Consider the following 19,799-nt stretch of genomic DNA (forward strand, 5'->3'; position numbering starts at 1 on the left):
TTTTATGGGCAAGGAAACCACTAGAAGGTGGAAGGACTGACCTGAGGTCACCCAGTTAGAGGAGGGCAGGGCAGGAGCTAGAACCCGGACTTCCTGCAGCCCTGGACGCATCCTCCTACACCGCACCTTTAAACCCTAAGCTTCCAGTTCCCCTACTTCTGAGCCTCTCCCCATCTTCTCTTCCTGCTTCTAATCCACCCCCAAATGTGTTCCAGGCTCTCCTCCATCCTGGACCCCCATACTACCTTCTCAGGCCCAAGGTATTCGAGGGGCCGTGAGAGACATACAGTAGCCATGATTCCCATCGCCCGGTGGGTGACTGATCCCCCACATCAAGTGAGGAAACTGAGGCCAGAGCGTGTGGAGCTAGGCAAGATGCTGGCTGGTTTCAGACATCCTGTCTCCTTTTCTACCAGAAAATACGTGCTGGAGAAGGAGGGGGGAGGTAAAAGTGTGAGGGTTGCTTCATGAACCTGCCCGGCCCTGGCATCAAGAGCAGCCCTGCCTCTGGTCCCCGGGGGGCTTAATGGCTGCTGCAGGAGGAGACGCAGTGAGACGGCATCAGTGCTGCACGCCTGCGTGTGGACACCCACCTCCAGACGGCTCTTGGAAGCAGCTGATCTCTAAGGAGGGGTAAGTGGGCTACGTGAGGTGGGCACCTGGAACCTTACTCTTCTACAAGGCAGTGAGCTGGCCAGGGAGGGGAGGGGGGGAAGGTCTCCTACACTATCTGCCTCAATGAAACCTTGGCATCACAGTTCCCTGCAGGCAGGCCCAGGCCCCAGACGCAGTGGCCCTCTCTGTCTCCTGTCCAAGACTGACCGAGGCCCAAGGCTGCCAGGGAGCTCACTACTCTTAAGGTAGACGTTTTAGTTTTGGATTAATACAGTCTTGGCCTGAAACGGTGAAAAGCAAGTGCCAGCAGATGAATGAGCCAGTGTGGTTACTGTGACCTGGGGTCACTGCCTGGCTGGGCAGCATCATACAGGGGCTTTCTGACACACCCTCTGCCAGGCCGTAAGCACAGCCTCACCCACCATGCTCACCTGCACAATTGCGCTCCACCCAGGCTCCGCCCACCTACAAGCCTTTGCTTTGGCTTCTTCCTCCTGTTTTCCTCTGACCACCCAAATCCTGCCTCTTCTTTCATGCCACCTCCTCCAAGAAGTCTTCCCCAGCTGCCAGCACTTAAAGGGCATGCCCCTACCACAGACTTTCTTAAACTGCTCTCTGATTGAGCTGGTTTTGCTGGTTTTAGCCACCAGCTGGTCTCTAAATATCTGTTAGAGACCAGTACCCCTGCTCACTGGGGTTTAACAGTGCCTAGAATGGGGCACCCAGCAGGGCCTCAACGCCAGCCCTAGGCCCCCATGAGAGCTCTCCTTATGGTTGGACCCCAGGGCTATCCGGAGTGCTGCATCTAAATCCCTAGTCCTAGTACACCTTGGGGACCCCTGGGCTTTTGCAAGGTCTGTGTGGGGCCTCTGCTAGGAATCTTGAATGAAGGGGATTCATCAGGAGCAAAAAGAAAAACATGCTTTTACAAAATCCTGGAATTCCTCTTGGAGGAGGAGACTTAAGAGGACACAGGAAAAATGAGATGTGTTTCAGTAGATTTTAACAATGATTATGTTTGTGGGGTAAGCAGGTATAAGAGGTAAGTGTTACTACTCCATTTAATGGAAGAGTAAGTGGAGGGCAGCTAGACTTTGAGATCTGCCCAAAGTCACCAGCTGACTGGTGCCAGAACTGGGGTTAGAAGGTAGGTGTCAGACTCTGGGCTGTGTCAATGATTTCTTATGCCACATGGCAGTAAGTCATTAAGACGAAGTCTCTGTGGCCTGCAGGCTGAATTCCAAGTGACTGTGCTTCCAACTCCATGTTATTCCTCTAATCAGACTTGTTCTAACACCCAGGGTAATGCAATGGGTGTTGTCTAATGGGACCGATGGTAAGTGTGAGTCTAATATGTGGAGCTTCGATTTACATGCAGCTGCTCCAGAATGCACTTATTCCAACTATAGATAGATATCTGTAAGCCTGAGCTGGAGCCCAGCCATCTTTTGGCACCACCAGCGGGAGGTAGGGGCAGTACACGGTGCCATGGTAGCCTGAGGGCCCTCTCTGCTTAATGAGTCTGGGTGCGAATGATCCAGGAGTGATACAACTTCTCTGTAATGTGCATGGCCCTAGAGTGTGATACTGTGGAGGGCAAGGGGTTTCCCCAGGGAGAAGGGCTGGAGGGCTATCACAGGAGGGGCCTGCTTTAGTCTGTCCCCATGTTTTAAAGTGGCCTAAAGCTTTTCTCCCTCTGTGAACTGGGATCTGGAGGGGCTACCAAAGGGTTAAGTGAAGGTGGCAATCTGTCAACGAGTAGGTAGCAATCTGTCAGCTGGAACTGGGGTTGATATAGGGCCAGAAAGGGCTGTGCCTCTTTCTCCCTGAAGACTCATACTCTAGGCATGAGGCAGTGGGGCTTGGAGTCTCTGTGGGTGCTTGGGGAGCCCTGATTCTGAACTTTGGGTTCTGAGGCCAGGTTCCCTGTACTGATGATTCTGAGGCTCCTCCAAGAGTCCCGGGTTGGACGGTGACCTCTAGAGGTCACACAGTCTAGTCCCTGCTTCATGGTCAAGTGTCACCACTTCTCCCAGATAGAGATGCCATCAAACAGGGAAAGGTCTACAGGTAAGAAGAAACTAGGAAGTGGGCATGGCATGGGTTTGGAGTGTTCACAGGATGCCCACTGGCCCAGGAGCTGGAGGACCTCTGTTCACTTATCTAGGGGAGACAGGACCCTGAAAGCAGTAAGTTCAAGACAAGAGCGGCATTCTTACTGGCTCTTTTATAACCTCTTTCCACATCTCCAACCCTCTCTGCCCAACCCTGACCTCATACACTTCCTGATAAGTCATTCTCACTCATGCCAGGCATGTGGAACACAGCCGATGCAGGCAGGTATGGGTGAATGAAGAGTCAGGGGGACATGTGCCCACCACACTTGGGGTGGGCACCAGTGGCAGAGGTCGGGGACATGCTGGGCAGAGTTCTGTTCATTGTCCCTGGAGGTTGCCAGCAGGCCACGTGCTCATGCACCCTTGGCTGGGAACCCTGTTCACCTTTGACCATTGGGCCCCAGTTAAAAAATGCCCACTGACCTGTCTTTCTAGAAGCTCTCACAGCCCATTGCGGCACTTGCATAAGGAAGGGGAACAAAGGTAGAGGGACACAACCTCCCACACCGGCCCACTGTCCCTGGAGTAGGCAACCCCAGCTTCCAGCCTCTGGATTGTGGGAGCGGTAGCTGGAATGCTGCTGTTCCATGGACCAGGAGCCGAGAACAGGCTGTTGAGAGGAGGGTGGGGAAATGAGGCCTGCCATTGCAGCTTAGAGCCTTGCGGGGCAGGCTCACGTGTGTGCTCCCTTTGCAAAAGAGACAACTGCGGTCACCTAAAACCCCTGATTCTCTAATGTAAGAAATAACTCATCAAACATGCCTTCCTGAAACATGGCTTCTGCTAACCTCGCTGGGTCTCTGGTTTCCATTTATAACATGAATGGGTTGCGTGGATAATCTGTAGAGCCTTCCTTTAGGCTATACTATCTTCTGATTTTAAATTAATCTTGGGATGCTACAGCTCCAGAACCAACAATGGCTCCCGGTCCTACTTCATAAAGTCTAAACCCTTCTGCCTCTCAGGTTCCTACTTGCTCCATTTTACAGATTTTCTCTGACTCTCCACTTAGACCCTCGATTCCAGATAAGGTAGTAACCCCATTATCCCTCACTTGCATCATTTCTTTGGGTCTTGGTTCATTATATTTTCCCCCATCTGGAAAACAGTTTGGCAGTTCCTAAAAAGTTAAACGTAGAATTTCCCCATGATTCGGCAATTCCTCTTCTATGTATGTATGTACCCAAAAGAACTGAAAATGGGTCTCAAACAGATACTTGAATTTGAATGTTCATAGCAGCATTATTCACAAGTACCAAAAGATAGAAACAACTCAAGTGCCCGTCAATGAAGGATGATAAACAAAACGGGGTCCAGCCATGCAATGGAATATATTCAGCCATGAAAAGGAAGGAAAGTCTGACACAGGCTACCACATGGGTGAACCCTGAAACCATTATATGCGAAGTAAAATACGCCAGATACAAAAGGACAACTATCGTATGATTCCACTTCTGTGAGGTATGCATTGAACATAGAGACGGAAGGTAGAGTGGAAGTTGGAGTGGGGTTGGGAACTGGAAGTTATTGGTTTGGTGGCTACAAGGCTTCTGCTTGGGACAATGAGAAGATTCTGGGGGTAAATGGAGGTGGTGGTTGTGCTTGATGCCACTGAGTCATGCACTTAAAAATGGTCAAAATGATAAATTTTATGTTGTATATATTTGCCACGATAAAAATAAAATCAAATAAAAAAACGAACAAACCAAACCAAACCAACCAACAACAAAATCACTTTTCTTCCTCTCCTTAAGCCCTCCTTCTGGGTCCAGCTGCCTGGACGAGTCTTCCTCACTCTGCTAGGCTACTTGGCTTGGGCAGGCCTCCCAGACCCAAAAGCATCTGTAGGGAACACCCCAGTCTCCTTGGGTCCTTGAGGACCTTCGGCAATCACTGAAGACAATTTGCTGCCCTTTCAAAGAAATGACCCTCCGCTGTCCCCTCCCTGGCTGGGGGCCACCACTCTCCCTCTGTGGTGGCCGGGAGCCTCCCTGGGAAGCCAGGGACAGGGAGGTGAGCTGTTACATAACCCGCAGGAGGATTTTTTCCATCAGCCCAGGCAGTGCCAGCTTTCCAGAGGCAGCCGCGACAGGTAGAGGCGCCCTGTCTGGGCTGGCCGTGCCCGGGCAGGGCAGCGATGCTCCGATCTGGAGCGGCTTAGCATAGCTCAGATTCCCGCCGGCGGCTGGGGGCTGGCCGCTCGCTGAGCTGCGGGAAAAGATCTGCTGTCTCCTGCTGGCCTGGCCCTGGGGAGGAGGAGGTGCTGGGGGTGAGCTGCCAGCCAGCCAGGGGTGACCCTCTGGGGCCCAGGACACCTGAGCTGGCCTTCTCCAATAACCCACTTATCTGCAGGCCTGCCTCGGTGTGGCAGCTTCAGAAAGGGAAGCGCCCAGCCAAGTTCTATCAGGGGATTTAGCAGGAAAAATGAAGCCGGGGTAGGGGGTGAGGGTGTGCAGGGAAGAGGACACGGCCTGGCAAGGGACACGGGAGATGGTGAAACCATTCCTGACCTGGGTAAAGCTCCCTTGGCCCAGAGACAGGAGGGAACAGAATACCGCTTCATTCCCTTCTGCTGCCATGGCTACTGCCCACCTTGGTCCCCACTGAACTGAGACTTATGGAACCAGCCTTCCGAATACCTACTATGTGCCAGCACTGGGGTGGAATGCAGATGACGAGGACAGTCTTTGCCCTCAAGACATAGGGGGCACAGCTTTGGAAAAGAAAAGCTTAACTGGCAGGCTGCTGTCCTGGGCTCCTTCTGGGATTGACTGAAAGTCAATGATGACTTTTTTTCCTTTGCTTATTTTCAGATTAAAAAAACAAAATGCTTTCTCCTGTTCGAGTCAAGAGCTGATTCTGCCCCACTGAGCATTTCAAAGTTTCACAGGGGGCCTTAGATTCAGCACTTTCAGACGCCCCCATGCTTCTACCTCCACGCCTGCACCCCCAAACTGAACAGTCAGAGAAAGCTGGTTTGAATATTCACTTTGAGACATTCTAGCTGGGGCCTTGAATAAAATACCTAGACTTGAGACAGTCCTCCCACCTGCATAAGCTGGGAGAAGACTGAAAGGCAGGCTAATTTACAGAGGTGACACACACACAGGCTCCGCCGTGATGTGCAGCACACAGCAGATGCTCAATAAGTGATCACTGAGAGAAAGAAATGAGGAGTGGAACAAAGAAGGTACAATTCACTCATGCCAAAGCAAGTGTGGGCAACAGTCTGGCAAGGGAGCGCCGGGCTCCCACGCGCTCTGGTTCTGGCGGGTGGGCTAAGAGCCCTGATGCCAGCCAGGCACTGGCCCCTCCATCGCCGCAGCCGCGCTCGCCACACACTCTTGTGCGGAAGGTCAAGCTCCTGTGACAATCGGTCTCCCGTGACGTGTGACGCAAGCCTGCGGGTGCCCACTCTTGGGGAATGTGCGTGCCAGCTCTGCACGGCCCTTGCAAGGCACAACCTTCAGGATGGGCACCGACGACTCGCAGGATGCTTAGATGCCAGCCAGCAGGTGGAGCAGCACTTTTTAGAAAAAGAGAACTTTGGTGGGCCTCCGAAATCGCCCTCCTCAGTCTGCCCACCAGGAAGGCTGCCCGCCTTGCCCGCTGGCCCTTTGCTTCACTCCCTTTTGATTCTCAGCAGCAGTGGAGAGAGCTCAGGGTGGGTCCAGCCCAGGGCTTTGCTTGGGCTCTGGAATGAGCAGAACAATGTGCTTCTACCCCTGGGTATGGCTGGTGTGGGCCAACGGTAAAATCAGTCTACATGCCTGGAGCTCACGTTGGCTTGGCAGAGGGCGTGCAGAAGCGAGGGAGGAGGCTTGAGCAGGGGTAGCGGGTGTGAAGGGGAGAGCTGAACCTTGGGAATAACAGCTGTGTGGTTCATCTGGAATAAGCAAATGGAGACACGGAGGTGTTTCCTTAGACACCCCTGGCCCTCTGTTGGCTGAGAAAGCTCAGACTCAGGGACTGCTGGAAATGCCACGTGATTATTCTAGAGGGGTGGATTTTGAAACCCCCACTGAGAGCTTCATAAGGCAGATTCCTGATTTTTCTAAGTTTCTGACCCTTACATGTGATTTTCAGGTGACATGGGAGCCAGGAGCTTGGGTGCTGGACTGACCGCCCCCATTCAGTCCCCTGAGTTTGGGCAGGGCTTGTAGTCTTACTGAGCCGCTTTCCTCACCTGTAAATGCGGGGAAGGACTCCTGCCTTGGGGCCCACCTAGGAGAGAGAACCCCCACGTTCACACACATGAAAATGCTCAGGAGTGTTAAGAAGCCCATCGTACACCAGGGAGCACTGGTACCTAATGTTGAGGGCTCTATCGCTCCCTTGCACAGGCATTTACTGAGCACCTACGAGGTACAAGTCATGATATTAGGAGCTGGGGACCATCAGTAACTAAGCCAGGATTCCTGCCCTTGAGGAGCTTACAAACTTAGGGCTGGTTAGAACTCCAAGAATGAAGGTTAGTTCTTCCTCTCCCTTTCCTGACACCTTGAGATAACCAGGAGAAGGAGGTTCCCCCTTACGCCTAGAGTTAGAGGACTGCCCAGGTCCTCTGCCCAAGCTGGCACACATGGCACTAGGAGAGGGGGCAGATGTGTCACATGAACCCTAAAGATGTATCTTATATTCTGATTTATTGATAGGAGCAACCAGATCAGAAAATTTAGAGTGCCTCTTCTGGTACTGAAAAACAGTTAAAATCATTCCCAGAGACCCCACAGAAGCCCCATGAACCCCTGTCACCACTCGATTAAGTCTCTATATATCAAAAAGCCCCAAACACAAGGCTTAATGGTGACCCAGCTAGAAACTCTGAAGAGTTTATCCGTCTCTAGCCTGAGGTCAATTTTTTTAAGAGGCTGTGTCTTCTAGAAGGTTCTAGCAGGGAGCAATTTATTTTGAAGTCTGGTCACATGCCAGATTCTGATTTTGAGTTGTCTTTTCACAACAGCCCTGCTGTGTTTACAACTTGGTTGAGATGAGTTGTTTTTTTTTTTTTCTTCAAAAAAAGATATCGCATCCTTCTGTTAGAAGTGTTGTTGGCAACGGTTGCTAGGGAGAGTTAGGTTCAGTTACAGACACACTGATGCCTGCTCTAATAATACTTTGCTCTGCATAGCTCAGATGCAGACACCTCCTGGCTAAACAGGGCACACACATTTCAACAGAGGAGGGCTTGAACTTGTACTACCCAACCAAAGGAGCACTCCCTGAGCCCAAGTGGAAGGCCTAGGGTGGTGACGGGGCAGTGCTGGGCGGAGGGGGCTCAGGCCTCCAATTCCTGTCATTCCAAAGGTCCCATAAAAAGAGGCATGCTCATTCTTCACCTCGCTGTGAAACTGGCGTCCCCCTCCCCGTTACTGTACCACAATTCCCTGGTGAGGATCAAGGCAGAGTTTTGGTGACTTCTGTAACCCAGGGTCCCTGGGCAGCCCACATGCTCCTGGAAGTCAGAAATAATCAATCCACATACTCGAGTGGGTGTGGGACTCTGCAAACATGAAGAAGCTGGGAGCCGGCTGGTAAGGGGTGGGGTGAGGCAGGCTGGGAGGCAAAGCTTTACAAGGCGGCCTGGCCTTAGGTACAGCCTGGCAGTATGATTTGAGAGTGAGGCCCTTTTCCTAAAACATGTGACAGCTGCTCCAACAAATATTCGAGGCCAAGAAAAAGGAAAGGAACGTGGGGAGAGGAGCTGAGGACAGAGAAATGGGGTCAGAGGGAGAGGAGAGTCAGCTCTGGCCTCCCGCCTGGCTCACTGGGGTCAGTGTGGGTCCTCTGGGAGGAACCTCAGAACAATGGTGAGGAGCATGAGAAAGCACCCTGGGATGGCCCAGACTGGTTTCCTCACTGCACAGAGGGCAGACTGAGGCTGGGCAAGGAGAAGGGACTGTCTTAGCTGCGGATGCCTCTGCCTTGGTGTTGTCCCAACAGCTCAGGCTCCGAGTCCTCCATCCGCACTGTTCAGCAGAGTTCAGTACTTAGTACGTATTTCTTGACTCGCTTAATGGGGTGACAGGCAGGGCTAGCTCGTTCATAAATGACAATGGTGGTCTAGTCAGGGCATCTCTGGAGTATCTTCTTAACAGTGGTGCTCAACCTGCTGCACTGTAGAATCACCTGGAGAATCCTTTAAACGAGGATGCCCAGGCCTGGAAAGTCTAATTCAGTGGTCTGGGGTAGGGCCCCCTCCGGTATGTTCTAAAAGCTCCTCCTCCCATGAGTCTAACAGACAGCTGGCTGAGAACCACTAGCCTGAAGAACACAGTGCTGAAACCCAATACTCCCAGGCTGGATCCCCACCTCTGACAATCACACTGATAAAAGAATGTGCCTCAGTTGGCCCATTTATGAAACTGATCCATCACCTACAAGCCATCAGTTATTCAAAGCCTTGTTACTGGGCCAGTGTGACTAGCATCGCCTGGGAGCTTGTTAGAAACGCAGAATCTCAGGTTCTAAGAAGACCTACTGCATCAGAATCTGTATTTAAGTAAAATCCCATGTGATTCATACACACATTCAAGTTCAAGAAACTAATTTAATGTACATGCTTGACATATGACAGACATTTAAGAAATGCCTGCCTGATAAGTGGAATTTTACTTATAAAAATACTACTAAGAAAAAGACCACATCTAAGGCAAAAAGACTCAGTTCAGATGTAAAAATTGAAGACCTTTTTTGAACTGTGGGATTTGTGACAAGGGTCAACTGAGACGCCAGGGTCTTTGACATCACCACAGCTCATGAGGACAATGCCGTTGGGTTCCTTGAGATGACAATGCTGAATCTGACTGGGAAGGGTTAAAGGTCCTTTGACCTTCCCTGGCCCCTTTTCCCTTTCTATGGGGGCCGCACCCCAACTTGGCAGGCAGTCCTCACATTTCTGCCAAGAGTGTCCACTAAATCAGAGCCTGCCCCTCACGTCTCATGCTGCCAGTTCCCACTGCAGAAGCTCCGGCGGCAGAAGTGGCTGGTTGAGGAAAGCAATGTCGAAGGACAGCTGCTGGGAGCTGTGTTCCGAGGATGCTTCACACCCTGGCCTCTGTAGCCAGCATCACTAAGCTGGGTCTCAGAACATGAATGTAGAGGTAGCAGCCAAACCTGGCCACACGAGGGGCATCTCAGAGGCCACCAAATTGAACCAGGGGATCCAGTGGCCGTGGACCTGGAGAGATGAAGCTGAGTGTGAACCCCAGAGGGAGAAAAGGGAGGGAAAGGCTCTGGGGGCTGGGTCTAGGGCTGTCTGCCAGCAAAGGGGTACGAATCAGGTTTTTCAGAAAATGAAAGCAGGTGAAAAAAGACATCCCTGTGGGGGTTGATGAGCCATGCTCTCTCTTCTTGCACCTCGCGAGTCTGGGGTGGTGTGTGGCCACGAATCATGCTGCCCAGAAAGCCTACTCTAACCTGCTACTTTGTGAGCTGCAGAGAGGAGAGCAGGGCCTGAGGAGGCCCAATTAGACATGTGGTGTTGGCTTCCTCTGGGCCTTATGGGTCTGCGAGGAGCTCGGGGGTAGCCTCACATTAGCACATCCAGGCTGCCTTCCACGGGAGCCAAAAGAACCTTGAATAGGCGGCAGAACCCAACAGCATTGTCCTCATGAATAGGAGGCTTGCGGGCCCAGCTCGAGCCCTCTGGTTATGCCTTTCGAGGGGCTCCCTCCTCAGCTTATATGCAAGCTGGGGCTGCACATGGTAAAGAGGGGATGAGTGGGGCTCAAGGGGGACATTCAGATTTCTAAATACCTGGCCCCAAAATGCTCCACCTATGCAAATGGTGGACGTGGGAGTGGCAGCTCTCCTCTGCCCCAGAGACAAGGTGGCATAAGTAGGGTTGACATATCTATCATTGAGCCACACTATGGAATAAGCAGGTTTCTGAGGACTAGGGGGACCCAGGACTGTTTCATGCCAGTGGCAGGGCTGGGGAGAGTGGGGCCACTCACGCCCCTCGCCAAGGTCCCTGACTCATCACTAGCAGCACAACATCGTAAGGTCCACTGCTGAGTGTCAAATGGCCAAGCACCTTCCCAGCGGGAGCTGCAGAGGCCAAGCTCCAGCTGAAGGCATGAATCAGGCTGAGAAAGCGATTTCCCGGCTTTAGATTCGGTGTCTTTCCCTGTCCTAGTGTTTGCCAGACCGTGTCTCGCCACACAGTAATTCCACAAGAAGTTATTAGCTCGGGATTATAAGGAGAACTTCTCCGAGTTCAGCACAGCCAAACAGGTTCTTTTCCTGATGTCCTAACCCAGTCCACTTTGTGGCTAATGGAGGGGCGGGGGTAGGGCCACAGAGATCCTTCTGCCAGGACTGACGCTCTGCCGGACACTGTGGACAAGGCTGCTCTAACCATGGGGCTTTGGAAGAAATGCGGGACCCAGGCAGGACCTTGGGTGGCCCCTGTGTCCAGCTGCCCTTCCCGCCTGGGTCCGTCTCACCTCACGTCCTGTGTGTCTGTCCGCCACTGGCTCTGGCTAGGATACTTGGAGCTGGCAGCCATTGTCTACAAGTCTTGCCCTATCTGGGTCCTTCTCCGAGAAAGGACAAAAGCTAAGGCCAAAGGCCAATCCTGTCCCTTGACGCCCCCATGCATGGCGGTACGTGGCAGACAGGTTTCTCCCTGCCGTCACCCTGCGCACTCTCCCAGGACATTCCGGCCCACGAGGAACATGCCCGATGTGCAAATCCCTCAGGTAATGCGGGAATTCGTCACCAGGGGAGTGTGGGCGATCCAGGAATGGGAACCTGATCGGGGCCTGGAGCTGGAGAGACGCAGCCCAAGCTGGCCAGCGAGGGCTCAGGTTGCAGCGAGCAGGCTCCCCAGGAAGAGGGGAAGACAGCGGGATGGAGCCCTGTGGGCGGCTTCCTTCCTCCGGTTCTTAGGGAAAGACGGCAGACCACGACCCAGGTGGTCACGATCAGGGTGACCGTCTGCCTTTTCACACCCGGCGTCTAGGTGTCATTATGAACAGAGCCCCTCTCTCAGAAGTGTCATGGTTGAGAGGACCTATTGCATGGTCACCCTGTTTCAGACGCACCTGCAGGTGGTCTCTTCCAGCTCTGCAACTCTGCTTTCAGAACGGCCAAGCCACTGTTTCACCTTACCCAGACTAGAAACTCAATTCGTATCTCAACAAGTGTCAGGGACAAAGTAAGCGTAGAGATAAATTTTTCCAGCCAAGAGTCTCCGAGAATAGTCTCAGAGCCTGGTGTGGCCACCGTGCTGTGCCGCTTGCTACCTTTCCCTGATGCCATCAGTTCCGGGGCCACCAGTTCACCCGTTACCACCCATGACAGAAGAGCAGGCACCGGCCGCTCGCATCCCCACTCGTGAGGCGAAACTGCGCTGGGCTCAGTCTAAGCACCTATGCTTATTATATTACACACTCGCATCGGTAAAACCAGCACTGGACGCCGCCATCCGTGGAGGGAAGAATAAGGAGCGGGATCGAGCTCTCCGGAGATGGAGGGGCGTTGAGTGAGAAGGCACCGAGGAGCAAGACAGCCCCTGTGACATCCGGGGCCCTGTGACATCCTGAGCCTATGCTCCCCCTCTGCCCTGGCAGTGGCTTGAACACGGCTGTGCATCAGCACACAACCAAACCTTTCCTACCCCAAGCCCTTGTGCATCCGCTCAGACCCATTTAAGCACCAGCTACAACCAATCACACCACCTCCACAGTCTGGGGTGGGTGGGTGGTCCTGAGGAGGAGGAGGAGGAAGAGAGAAGTTTATGCCAAGCGTGTGTCTGCCCAGATGCGAAGAGGTCAAAGCACAGAGCCTGGTGAAGACCGAGAGCCAGCCCTCTTATCATGGAAATAGAAAGAGAGAAAGGCTGGTTAAACATGAAGCACCTATAAAATTATATTGGTCCATCGTAACCATGGAGCACTCACACAAACACACGCAAATCCGGCCACTCATCCCTTGCCCCTTGAGTGCCTTTTTATTTTCTATAATTAATCGGGCAAGGGAGGAACTTGGGAAAAGTTCAACCGTGGTCAGAATTTGCAGGCTTCTCTCTAGTAATAACCCCCGGGGAGGGGCGGGGCGGACGGAGGCGCAGCTGTCGGTGTCCGGTTACCTGAAGCATGTTGAGGAGCAGGCTCCGGAACTTGGTCCCCTCAACCATGAAGAGCGCCATCTTGTCGCAAAGCTTGGCGGCGGTGAAGGCGAAGCTGCGGTCGGACACGGCCTTCTGGTAGATGGTGCGGACGATCTCACCCAGCATCTCCTCGGAGTTGGTGGAGTTCTGGGCCTCCTCCATGAAGGTGGTGAGCTTGGCGTCCACGTCGCTGCTGTTGTTCCGCATGCTGTTCAGGATCTCGATCAACTTGTCCATCTTGTTCTGCTGAGGGCTGGTGGTCTCCACTGCCACTTCATCCTAGGGGTGTGGGAGATAAACCGAGTTGCGCCTGAGCCGAGCTGAGGTTTCTGTATGTGTGGGGGGGGGGATGGGGGGGTTGGCTGGCAAAGGGAGTCTTCCATCCCCAGAAAGGACCCAGACCCACCTTCTAGAACCGGAGGCCTGAGCACTCCAGGAATGCTGACCTCCACCAAGGCCCCATAGGCTCCACAGCTCTCTGCTGACCTTTTTCTGGGCCCCTGTGACATCCTGAGCCTAACCTTCTAGTAAGCTCTAGCTCTTGCCCAGGATTCTCACATATATTGGTTTTGTTTTCTCTACTTGTCCATCAGATGTCTTAATCCAGAAATAATTTAATGGAGCTTATGAAAGATGAAATAAGATAACAAATAAAAAATTGGGCCAAAGAGAAAATGAGGGCAGGAAGGCGAGGTCAGGAAGGAGGGTGGCATTCAAAATGCCTGCTATGCTGGTCAGAGGCGCCCATGGAGTGGCAATTTTGTCTTCCAGACTGCCAGCTCCTACAGCTCAAGGGTGGTCATGTTCTCTGGGAATAGGGAACCCTGTGGACATGGCTTTAGGGACCCACAAACACCACACGCCGAGGAATCCTCCAATGTGCCACCAAAATGACTGGTACTTCTGAGAGGGAAATTTCAGACAAAAAAATCCGACACTCATATGAGGTTTCTGTGCCGGAGGAGGAAGAAAACAGCATGTGACAGTCTCAAAAGTATTTCCTCAAACACAACAGATTGGGGGCTAAGAGTATGATCGACTTAATTACTGGGATGTGACATCAGGGTGAAGGGCAGGATAAGGAGAGGTCCTGCACTTGCCCTTCCGATCTTAACAAAGAGAGCTCTGGGCTGCGAGGCACAGGCGGGAGTTCTGGAACCTGTTCCCGGCCTCTAGCCACAAGGCTTTGGGAAGTGGTTTCACTCTCTGGGCCTCAGTTTACTCACTGGTAACATGAGGAGGTTATACCGAAAGGGCTACGGCTTTCCCTGAGCCCTACCATTGCCTGAGGCCATGTCCTTCTGGTCCCGGAGTCCAGGAGGCCTCCCTTGAGGAGCCCCGAAACCGACATGCGGGTGCTATGGGTCTACTTTATCTGTTTTATCCCCTCCTTACCCACCCTACTTACAACCCAACCACCTGAGCCCCAGAGTTGGAATAGTGGTCTTTGTACGGAATAATAACCACCCACGGGGGTCTTTACACATCGACATGTTTGCGAGGTGGACATGTAAACTGGGGCTCAGAGAGGTTAGGTGACTTGCCCAAGGCCATCGAGCCAGTCACAGGCAAAGCGAGGACTAAGCCTGGTTTGCTGGACTCTAAAGCCCATGTAATTTTCATCCTGTGGCACTGCAGTTAGCTTTAGCAGGCTGGAGGGTATGCAGTTTATAACCCTCTCTCCCTGGTCGGGCTGTAGCAACCCGTTCTGGACACTCTTCACGTGAAGACCAATGCTAGTCATCAGCAGGGAACCTCTTCCAGGCTCCTTCTCTGGGGAGGTAAGGGAACGGGTGAGGGTTTCCTCTGGGATCTCACAGCTGCTTGCCCACAGAAGCAGCGAGGTGGGGGGCTTGGGCTTTGAAGGGTGCCAGGAGCAGCATTTCGGCTTCAGGAGCTGATTGGGGAAGAGCTCTGACCTGTCTGTGCTGCCTGAGTGTGGGTGTGGGGCTGGGCTCTAGGACGAAAGCTGGTCCCAGATCCATAGCACCCATACGCAGGTGGACGAAAGGAGAGAAGGCAGCAGAGAGGCTGGGAGAAGCCCTGACTTGGAGCTCCCCAGAACGACTCCGTGGGGAGGGCGGGGGTGAGCCAGCCTTCTTCAGGAATAGTTCCTCTCCAAGGTGACCTTACCTGAGCCCTTGGCCAGGGAGGAGGAGCTGGGCTGAGCACAGCAGAGGTGATGCTGCCAGGGACAGACCCCTGTCCCTCCTCCTGCATCTGTGACCCGGGCTCTAGAGGCCAAGGCCAGGAGTAGGATGAGGAAAGAGAGGCTCCTGGGGAGCAAAATTTCAGGAGGCCCTCGCTCTCAAGGCTATGCCAGGGCAGGGCTGGCAGCTGTGGGATGCTGGCAGTGATAGCTTCCTTAAATTTTGTCCCTTAGACCCCTCACTGGCTGCTGGTTGATGAAGGACGGGAATGGCAAGGCTGAGCAGCCTGCTTGCATTCTGCCCAACTCACCTTTGCTCTCGACCCTGGCATGGACCACAGCCTGGCTGGTACTTACCTCAAGGAAAGCAGCAGTTCTTATAAGCCCCGTGGTTCTCCCAAATGCCCTTCAGCATTAATAGGGTAGTATCTGATCCCAGAACATGCAGGAGGGAAGAACGGGTCTTCCCTGTGACACTCCCCTCACCCCCAGGCATGAACCTCCTTCTCCCTTCCCCTCGTAGGCTGGGGGCTAGTACCAAGTGGCCTCTGGGCCTCTTAAGTGGCCAGAAAGTGAGGTACCAGAATGTGCTGGAGGAGTTCATGCAGAACTGGCCATGGGCCTGCCCTCTGGTGTCTAGGGGTCCCTATGCCGTGGTGGGACCTGCTTCCCTCCACATGGCTCCCTGGGCCCGCAAACCTAAGCCCACCTACCGACGTGCCTACCTCATGCCATCCTCCCTGGTGCAAGAGAAAAACAAAGATTCAATTACCGGTACCTTTTCTTTCAGCCTCCGCCGTAGCCTGTCTTTGGAAGACTGGAGCAGGGTAATTTTGGGCCGCTCCCCCATGCGTTCGGGGGTACTACTGTCTTTACGCTTTGTCTCGGCCTCTGGGACCCCTGGCTGCTGTGTGGGCGGCCGCTCGGAAGCCACTGGGGCCGGGCCGTCCGGGCTGCGGGGGGACTCGAGGACGCTGTGCCCGGCGTCCCCCAGGGCGTTCTCGAGTTTGGGGCTCTCCATGGTCACGGTCTCTTTGGCATTGCGGTGGGTGCCTGCCTCCCCCTTGTCACCGGGTGGGTGCTTCATGTTGCTGTGGTGCCAGCGCCGGTTCTGGCTGTAGCCGTGATGGGTGGGCCTCCCCGAGGGGTGGGGCGCTGAGCCCCCCTGGTAGGATTTCTGGTGGTCCCTGTTGTGTTTGGCACTGCCCGGCTGGTGGTCACTGTGCTGTTGGGGCTTGTTCCCTCCTGGAGGTCTCTGCTGCCGTCTGCAAACCAGAGGGGAAGGACAGAGAGAGTCACTGGGTGGGCTGCTCAGGGTCCCTGCACCCAAACACTAGAAGAAGAATTCATTGAGTCGTTCATTTATTCATTCATTCCGCACCTTTACTGAGTGTGCTGTGTGCCAGGCTCTGTGATAGGGCCTGGGGACACAGCAGAGAAAGACAGACAGGTCCCTGTGATTATAGAGCATTTAAGTCAATCTTTGATTTAAAATAAGTATTTTATTTCCCTATTGTAATACGCATTAACACGTGTTGGAGAACAAAATTACAACAATACAATACAGTATGCAGTGAACCTTCCTGACGCTGTCCCCAGCCACCCACTATGTCCTCTTGAAGAAACTTACCATTTTATGAATCTCCTGAACGTATTTTATGCATGTTCCAGCAAAGATAAATACACAGACCCGTATCTGATAACAACTATCTTGTTAATGGCTTTTTTTTTTTTTTTAACCATAATGGCTCTTATATTGTGTTAAACTTTTTTTTCTGATACATTGACATTTCATCTCCAATCCTATTAACAAAATATGCTACAAGAAATTGTTATGGGCTGAATTGGGTCCTCCTCCCTGCCTGCCACCAATTCATGTGCTGAAGCCCCAACCTCCCAGTACCTCAGAAAGTGACTGACTGTATTTGGAGACAGGGCCTTTCAAAAGGTGACTAAGTTAAAATGAGGCTGTTAGGGTGGGGTCCAATTAATATGACTGGTGTCTTTATAAGAGGAGATTAGGACACAGACAAGGCCATGCACAGAAGAAAGACCACGTGAAGACACAGCAAGAAGGCAGCCATCTATCTGCAAGGCAAGGGGAAAGGCCTCAGGAGAAAGCCAACCGGCCGACACCTTGATCTTGGACTTCTAGCCCCTTGGAATTTTGAGAAGATAAATTTCTGTTGTTAAGCCACCCAGTCTTGTGGCATAGTGTTACGGCGACCCAAGCCGACTAATACAGAAGTGATATCTAACGTGATGGTTTTAGGCAAAGACAGGCTCACCGATTTACCTGACACAACACTTTCTAATTAGCGGATATCATATAGGACAAGTCTGAGATGTGTGCCATGGGACAAACCAGATATTTTGATCTGTAGACTGAAAGCAAGAGAGTTGGGGGCAGGGGGCATGTTGAGAAGCCTTCAGTCTTGTGCACAAGGACCGCTTCTAGCACTGGAAGCTCTGTGTTCCGGCTCTATTTCCCCCTCACGGTGTTTTCTGTGCCATAACTTTATTTGAAGTACAATTGGAAAACAGGATAACCATGAGCCCCTCCGAAGTTGTATAAAGTCAGTGAAGAAAGTTTGCAGAAAGAAGACCACCTTCTAAATATGAGGCCCTCGCCGTCCTGTGAGCCATCTCTTCGGGGGTACCACAGACTCACCTTGCAGTACAGTTTACAAACAAATTGTATTTGTTTTTTTTTTCAAATTATTATTACTTACATAAACTCAACTTCAGTGTTCGCTCTATAATTTTGTATCTGTGAAAATGTGGGGGTGTCTTGGATTGGAGTTACATGTATCATTGCCCCATTAAAATGAACACAAACAATTTTTTCATTTAAAAGCTTTTTCGAAGTGGCTGGGTTTTTAGGGGGAATTATAGCTGTTACCTGAGAGACAGGTGGACAGCACTCTTTGTTTCCAGACAAGGGGTAACTTATAACACATGGTATATAAGAAATAGGAACTAGCATGCCTCTGGAGAGAAATTCGACAATTTCTTACGAGAGCCACTAAAACATGCAAACCACTGGTCCTTGCGCTTCCACTTGCGACAATCTACAAAGGGAATAATCAAAGACATGCACAGGGATTGTAGGCACAAGGATGTTCATCACAGCGGTGCTAACGACAGTGAAAAACTGAATGTGGAGCGATTAAGAAATGGTGAAGGAATTCGCTCTAGTAGATGGAAGAAAGCACATGTTGTAATATGTGCCACGCGGTGCCATTTTTTTAAGGCACGGTATGTATATGCACAGAAAAATCTGGAAGGCTACCTACAAAATGTTAACAGTGATTATCTTCAGGGGATGGGTTCAAGATTTTTCTTTTCTTTTTCATTTGTGTTTTCTAAATGAACATGAATTAAATTTTCTAAACTTTTCATTGTGAGATAATTATAGATTCAGATGCGGTTCTAAGAAATAATACAGAGAGATCTGTTGTATCTTTTACCCAGCTTCCCCGTATGGTAGCATCTTGTAAAACTATAGTTCGAGATCATACAACTGGGATTTTGACAAATCGAGACACAGAATTTCCATCACCACAAAAATCCTTCACATTGCCCTTTCATAGGCACATCTAACTTTCTCTCACCACCTCCTGCTCAGACCCCGGGGACAACTAATTTAGTCTCCATTTCTACAATTTTCTCACCTCGAGAATGTTATATAAATGGGATCATACAGTATGCAACTCAGTGGGACTGGCCTCTTTCACTCAGCATAATGCCTTGAGATTCATCTAGATGGTTGTGTGTATCAACAGTTCATCCCTTTTCATTGCTGACTAGCATTCCATAGTGTGGATAGATCAGTGAGTTTAACCACTGACCTGCGGAAGGAAATCGGGTTGTTTCCGGTTATTGGCTATCGTGCATAAAGCTGCTAGGAAAACCTGTGGACAGGCTTTGGGGGGAAAAGTTTCCTTTCCCCGAAAAAAAACCCCGGGGGCAACAATCCCGGGGGAACCTCAAAATTAAGTCTTCTGACGAAACCGCTGGACTGTTTTCCATGGAGGCTGGACCATTTTACTTTCCCATCAGCGAGGCATGAGATGTTTCCAGCCATTATTTCTTCGGGTACCTTTTCCGCCCCACCTCTTTTCTCCTCATAACTTTCTGGACTCTGAGGATACATATATTAAATTTGCTGTTATGACCCCCCAGGCCTGAGAAGCTCAGTTCATTCCTCTTCAGTCTGTTTTCTCTCTGTGGCTCAGATCGGATCATCTCTATTGTTCCATCTTCTAGGACCCTGGTTCTTCCTTTTGCCTCCTTCATTCTGCTGCTGCGCCCGTCCATTAAGTTGTTAATTTAACTATCTTTGTTATAACTTCTGTTTCTTTGCCGAGAACTATTTTTCATTTGTTTTGAGTGTGTTCCTAATCGCTTTTTAAAGCATTTTTATGCTGGCTGCTTTAAAATCTTAGATAATCCTAACATTTTTGTCATGTCAATAGTGGCATCTATTGTTTTTTTCCATTCAATTGAGACATTTCTGGGTTTTGGTATGACAAAAGATTTTTCAGTTGAAACCTGGACATCTTGGGTATTATATTACGAGACTCTGGGCTTAATCAAACTTTCTGTTTTAGTTGGTTTCCTCTGACCTTGCTCCAGAAGTAGAAAGGACAGCACCGCCTCCTTGCTGCCAGGTGGGGAGTAGAGGTCAAGTTCCCCACTGGGTCTTCTCTGATACCCCAAGGTGGGGTTCCCCTTACTGCTGGGCAGGGATGGGAGTTCTGGCTCCCCACACTACCACGTCCCTGGCTGGGAGGGGTAG

The 19,799-nt window shown here is 51.5% G+C and overlaps 1 protein-coding gene across 7 annotated transcripts in view; it reads right to left on the reverse strand.

The window, feature by feature from the left end:
* CTIF (cap binding complex dependent translation initiation factor) overlaps window positions 1-19,799 on the reverse strand; it is a 260,002-nt gene that overhangs the window by 70,121 nt on the left and 170,082 nt on the right. For 4 of the 7 annotated variants that reach the window (XM_011360859.2, XM_011360850.2, XM_011360883.2 and 1 more), the window contains 2 exons: window positions 15,771-16,263; window positions 12,829-13,128 (listed from right to left, as the gene is read on the reverse strand). In XM_011360859.2, coding sequence (XP_011359161.1) covers window positions 12,829-13,128; window positions 15,771-16,263 — 793 coding nt within the window. Of the gene's footprint in view, window positions 1-9,262; window positions 9,913-12,828; window positions 13,129-15,770; window positions 16,264-19,799 lie in introns of those variants that run through there. The other 3 variants (XM_011360875.2, XM_011360891.2, XM_011360905.2) reach the window with 2 other exon arrangements.

Source organism: Pteropus vampyrus, unplaced genomic scaffold, assembly GCF_000151845.1.
Source record: "Pteropus vampyrus isolate Shadow unplaced genomic scaffold, Pvam_2.0 Scaffold3, whole genome shotgun sequence".
NCBI lineage: Eukaryota > Metazoa > Chordata > Mammalia > Chiroptera > Pteropodidae > Pteropus > Pteropus vampyrus.